The following is a 6,115-nucleotide window of genomic DNA, read 5'->3' on the forward strand; positions in this document are numbered from 1 at the left end:
AATTGGACTATTCGTCACATTGGGGTGGTCACAAAGACAATTTTTGCCATGAAAATCGCGAATACACAATATTTGGCACTCAAGTTCTCGTTACTATGATAGTTATCGTTAGTACGATGGACTTTTCGGCTGCCAGATGTTCCGTTATAGAGATTTTAGTGACTTTGTGACGAGTAATTTGTGACCAGTAATCACCGAACCGTTGTTCTTACATATGTATATAAGAGATTTTTCATCACAAGAACCTAATTAAAATAAATAAAAATACAAAAACGTGATCGACCCCCGACCAGTCGATTCCGAATCAACATTTGGTCGATTTCAATAATTACGATTGTGACGTCATTATTTTAAAATAAAATATAAAAAAAAAATTCTATTAGATGTAAAGCGCTCTGGAGAGTCACGATGAAGTGAGGTGGTTGAATAAAGAAAATGAGAACATTTTTAATTGAGAGAAAGGATAATAGTTTGACCTATCTTCAAAAAAACATTTGCATCATATCGCAATGACCAGATATCCCGAATCCCATTGGATGTGTAACCGTTTCCAAAACATGCTGCCATTGTGTATGAACATCAATCACCTTACAATATGTTTTTTTTCCATAAAAAAACCAGAGCTATGGAGCCACAGTCGTGGATGTTCAAAAATTGGCCCATCCGTCGCATCGATTGGTGAAATCACGACTGTATCTATGTACCTGAAAATTTGACATTTTTTTTCATGACTCCACAGCCCTGTAAAAAATAGAATCAATCTGAATAATTTCAATAAGATAAAGAATACACAACGCAAAGGATTATCTGAACAATAATTTATTTATTTAAGAATTCTTGGGAAAGGCGGCATAGCCGATGGACCCAAAGGTCAAAAAAAAGACAACTTCAATAACAAAAGGTTATTTAATAATATATTATATATACACAGATATTCTCTAAATTGTAAACAAATATCTGTACATAGAAATGCTTAAAAGAATGCAAAAACTTGACAATCAATAAAATTACAATATCGGGCAAAGATAGTCAATGTATCGGAGGCCGCCTCAAAACAGCAAATTGGTAACATTTTACAACAATTTCCACTACAACTAATCAATACATACATTGTATAAACAAAATAAACGATATTAGTAGTGATTTCGACGCATATAGAATTGTACAAGCGCTATTTTTATTGTATAATAGAGAAATCGTCGCGCAAGCAAACTGACTAAACGCAGGCAACATCTTTATGATCACTAGTAATCTTACATTGACAATTATCACAAATTTAAGCGGCGACCGTGCCCTTGCGCGAGTCGACATGATTCTTCATCCGATAGTACCAGATGCCGATCTTGGTGTGGTCCATCGTGTCCTTGAACGCGTCGCACCCTTCGATGCTGCTCAGGACGCCGTAGACGGCCAGGTCGGACAAATCCGGAGACTCTCCGCCCATGTACGGCGAGCCGTTGCGTTTCAACTCTCTTGTCCACTGGTTGCATTCGTCATACAGCGAAAGACGCACATCATCCTTGAGATTGTGTCTGAAAATAAACGGTTATTAATGTATATAACACTCAAGAGTATGCTAACAATAACATCCGATAAAACCTGTTTTTTTAGTAATAATTCAGTATAAAACCCAGAACTTACTTTTTTTTCAACCTATTTCCTATAAGCCACATTGCGTAGGCGCCCACGTTGACCATTAAAGAGACTTCCCATGCGGGGAAATGTTGCCGCCATTCACCGACGTTGGCAAACCAATTGAATGCTTGCAATGCTTCGTCCACTGTGCGGTACACGTTTGGAGACAGCATATGCACGAATGTGTCGTCGGTCCACTTTCTCCACCTGCGTTCATCGCTGAAAAACAAACGTTTAAATTTATTACATGTTTATTAGTTTGAGAATACGCATCTGTTGCGACATATAATAGCAAGTGAGATCCACCGAAGGAATACCCTACGAAAATGCAGAATGTATACACGTAACAAATACTCGCTATAAAACAAAAAAGTCGAGAGATTCGAAAACGGGGAATCCACATTAAAGTTTGACGAAGAATATGGAATTGAATAGTAAAACAAAACAAAAAAGTTGGAGGCGTTCACAAGAGATTGTGATATGAATATGTCATCATACGAAGATTTGGATTCTTCATTCATGCTTACATGGTTAATCCTCTTGAAAAAATCGCGGGTTGAGCGAGCTCGGTGCGGACGTGTGTTTGTGTGTTGTTCCCGATAAGTATGTAGAATTTAGTGTCAAATTGGAGCTAAAGAGGAGGTGCTGGGATGAGTATTTACCTCTTCTGGCACCTCGCAAGTTAGTACATATTCAGAATCATTACCTATGCTTGATTTCATAAATTTTTAAATGGAATTTTAATTTATAATATTTTCATATTTACATAATTTCGATCACATTTCGTTTGATAATAATTTACTATTAACGTCGATTGATTTATTAATGATAGTATTGATAATATTTAACGTTCAATTATGTATTTCATATTTAATATTGAGTGTTGAATGGTTTAAAATTTAATCTTGAATTATTTCATATTTAATATTGAGTGTTGAATGGTTTAAAATTTAATCTTGAATTATTTCATAATTGATTTTTTAACATTGAGTGTTGAATTATTTAATATTTAATATTTGATATTGGATACTTGTACTCAACGTTAACGTTAATGTTTGGTACTAATTTCATAAATATTATGATTGTGAATAAACTGTCAATACACATATGTAAATATATCATAAATGGAAACACACGTCCATCCACACGGAGTAATTACTAAGCTCAGAGCAGAGCTCTGAGTTCCCAAGTTGCAGATAGGGGAACGACTCTTGTAGTCAACTGCCATGGCGACATGGTGGTCCTGGACAAGGAGCGCTGAGATAAGAGTGGTGATGAGTGAATCCGTGGTAAGTTTCACTCTATAAAATGTCACACAACACTATGACGGTCTCAGGTCAGCGGCGAGTAAGTGCCGCCGCTTACCAAAAGCACAACCCGGTTTTCAAAGGTACCGTATCACCTTTGACAGAGAAGGAAACTCTATAATAAATCCCTGGTAGTGGGCAGCAGCTCTGCCAGTATAAGATGTCAAAACATTTACTGCGCTGTAGAAGGAATTGGGAATCCACTGCAGTATTCTCCCAAGATAACTATGATGTACAAAAATAAAAGTGTGAAGAAGTCTGACACCCGGCGCCTTCGAGGTTCCAGGTCTCACGGTGCGAAATTGGCTACTGGCCACATGCATGTGACTCACCAGGCATCATGTGGAAAATATGCGACTGTAGAAACTTTACGGAACAAATCCAAAATATGTACTTGGAACGTTAGAGGACTACTGAATCCTGGGAAAACACTAGTTGTTGAGAAAGAGATGTACAGTCATGGGCTAGATATACTCAAAATCTCGGAAACGCACTGGAAGAACAACGGCCATTATAAAACTTCAAATGGAAATACGATATATTTTTCTGGTAACCAAGATTCGTCACATAGCGGTGTCGCGGTGATCTTAGCATCTAAATTAACCAGTGCACTAATCGGCTACAACCCCATAAGCGACAGATTTATACACTTAAAACTCAACACGCATCCATATAAACCCAACATACTTCAAATATATGCTCCTACTGCAGATGCCGAAGACAGTAAAATAAATGCGTTATATGCTTCACTACTCGATACATTGATACAAGATATCAAACAAAGAAATGACCATCATTCTTGGTGATTTTAATGCCAAAGTCGGTAATAATAGCAACATTGATAACATAGTGGGTAAATATGGATTGGGTATTCAAAATGAGAGAGGAGAGAAACTTATAAGTTACTGTATTGAAAATAAAATACTTGGTTTCAACATCATCCTAGGCGATTATACACTTGCGATATCTTATGGGGATCGTCAAATCGATCATGTAATTATAAATTCTAGATGGAAATCATCGATACATAACATCAAAACATATAAGAGAATCGATGCCTTCGAGATGTGGTCCTGGAGACGGCTACTGCGCGTGCTTTGGACCGACAAACGCACAAATGTGTCTATTCTTGAAGAATTAAAAATCAAAGATAGACTGTTAACAATATGCCTGAAACGTATATTGCAGTTCTTCGGCCACATTGCACGAAGAGGTGAGGAGAGCCTGGAGCGGTTGGTTGTGGTTGGTAGCGTCGAAGGCAGAAGAGCCAGAGGCAGATCCCCCGCACGCTGGACTGACCAAGTATCTGCAGCGACGGGCGCTTCCACGGTAGCAAGTCTTCGCCTGGCCGAATTTAGAACTGAATGGAGGAAGCTGGTTGACCAGACATCATAGTCACGATCCTCAGTGATGAGGGAACCGACAGCAATAATCCTCTTGAATGCACCACCGTCCACTTCGAGGCTCGTCATCCAAGCTGAGATTGCCCGAATGAAATTTTTTAAACCAACGTTGGCACTTCCTTACATCCAGTATATGTCGCAAATGAATTTTGAAGCCTCTACGGCACTTTTTTTCGCGTGAAACAACAATAACATACTGCTCCTTAAATGAGCTTCTGATCGACATGTCTCTATCATTTTTTGTGGATGGGGTACAAAAGATTTTTTTTTTGTTCAAAAGGAACGCAACGAATCCAGAAGAAAAAAAACACAAGATACGTCTTCAGTTGCCAACGAAACGAAAGAGACAGAGTCAAAATTGCATATTACAAATACGACATTAATTCCTGGAATACCTAATATATAAAAAGCATTTCGAATTAATTAACATATTAAAAAACCAAGAGGTGTTTCATCCTTACCTCAGTTTTGCCAGGACTCTGTCTGCAGGCAAATTTTGATACATTAAGAAATACTTGTTGAGGATCTCGTCTTTATTTTTTCCATCATCGTCGACATAAGATACGCTCGGGTAGCAATCGATAACTTCGCCGAGATCTTGATTTTTACCTAATAAATACGTCGACAGAATTGAAATAATCACAGTGCTGTCGTTCAATTGCTGTAATAATGAAAAAATTGCGTGTTACAAAAATGCTAGTAAATTCGTTAAACGTTTCACAATTTCCATTCACCTTGTAGCCCTTTTCAGTTTTCACCAACAGAATAGGGACCTTTTTGTATTTGGACCATTTGATGGATTGCCGCAGGACGGCGTCCACCTCTACGACCTTGTACGAGAAGCCGTTGTAGTCCAGGAATGCGCGAACTTTGCAACAGAACGGGCAAGTTTGGTATTGAAACAACACCAACTCCATTGGGACATTTAACGAGCCAACAATCTGAAAAAGTGAATTATTTTCATGTAAAGTGTGATTAACAATAATAACATTTTTGTTCAAATGACATAGTATACACGGTTAAAACTTGGGGGGTAGGGTTAACTCCACGTGGTTTGGAGAGCGATTTCTTTTCGACCGGTTCGAGGTTTAAAGTGTACATGCCTATACTTTACAAATGTACTGCTAAAATATTTAGAAGATATAGCTTGCAGAAATACTACGCATACCGTCTTGGTCGGAACAATGTTCAGCTTGTCGTAGTCAGGTTGGCTTGGTGGGGCTCCTCGAGCGGTTCTCAATGCTAATTGAGTGTTGTTAATGTCGTAGTGGGTGTAGGCCGAATAGCCAAGGCCGAGGAGAGCACCTCCACTGGCGCTCAGCAAGGTGAGCCGCATGAGAGCCCTCTTGGGGGGCGCAGCGCCCGCGGTTCCAGTTACATGCCATCGAACTGCGCCCCCCCAGCGGCCGGCGATGCTGACCAACCGGCGAAAGCCCACCATCAGGACTTTGGTCTTATACGAGTGACAGATAGCAACGCAGCCAGGATATATATAATATATACAGTGTTGCCAGCATGCTTCGTTCGGGGCTGCCACTTTAGATAATATTTTTAAATAAATATAATTTGGTAAACGGATTATGTATTTCGCACATTGTGATCGTGCACAAGATAATCGCTGCCACGAAAATCATTAATACGGAAAATCTACCACTTGAGTCTTCATTAGTTCGCGTGGATGGAATTTTGGAATTTTCGGGTGTCAGTTGTTCCATGATCGCGATTTTAGTAACGTGTGCGAGATCACTTATCAACAAACCATATAATTTG

General features: G+C 39.0%; 1 protein-coding gene across 1 annotated transcript; it reads right to left on the reverse strand.

Annotated features, from left to right (window-relative positions):
- Nucleotides 1-799: 799 nt before the first annotated feature.
- Nucleotides 800-5,871, reverse strand: Su(P) (prostaglandin E synthase Su(P)). The gene is made up of 5 exons (XM_077446088.1): nucleotides 5,514-5,871; nucleotides 5,080-5,286; nucleotides 4,807-5,006; nucleotides 1,642-1,854; nucleotides 800-1,532 (listed from the first exon to the last, which is right to left on the reverse strand). Exons 1-5 carry the CDS (start codon nucleotides 5,784-5,786, stop codon nucleotides 1,277-1,279), a joined length of 1,149 nt encoding a protein of 382 aa, XP_077302214.1. The 5' UTR covers nucleotides 5,787-5,871; the 3' UTR covers nucleotides 800-1,276.
- Nucleotides 5,872-6,115: the final 244 nt, after the last annotated feature.

Source organism: Arctopsyche grandis, chromosome 2 (assembly GCF_051622035.1).
Source record: "Arctopsyche grandis isolate Sample6627 chromosome 2, ASM5162203v2, whole genome shotgun sequence".
Classification (NCBI taxonomy): domain Eukaryota; kingdom Metazoa; phylum Arthropoda; class Insecta; order Trichoptera; family Hydropsychidae; genus Arctopsyche; species Arctopsyche grandis.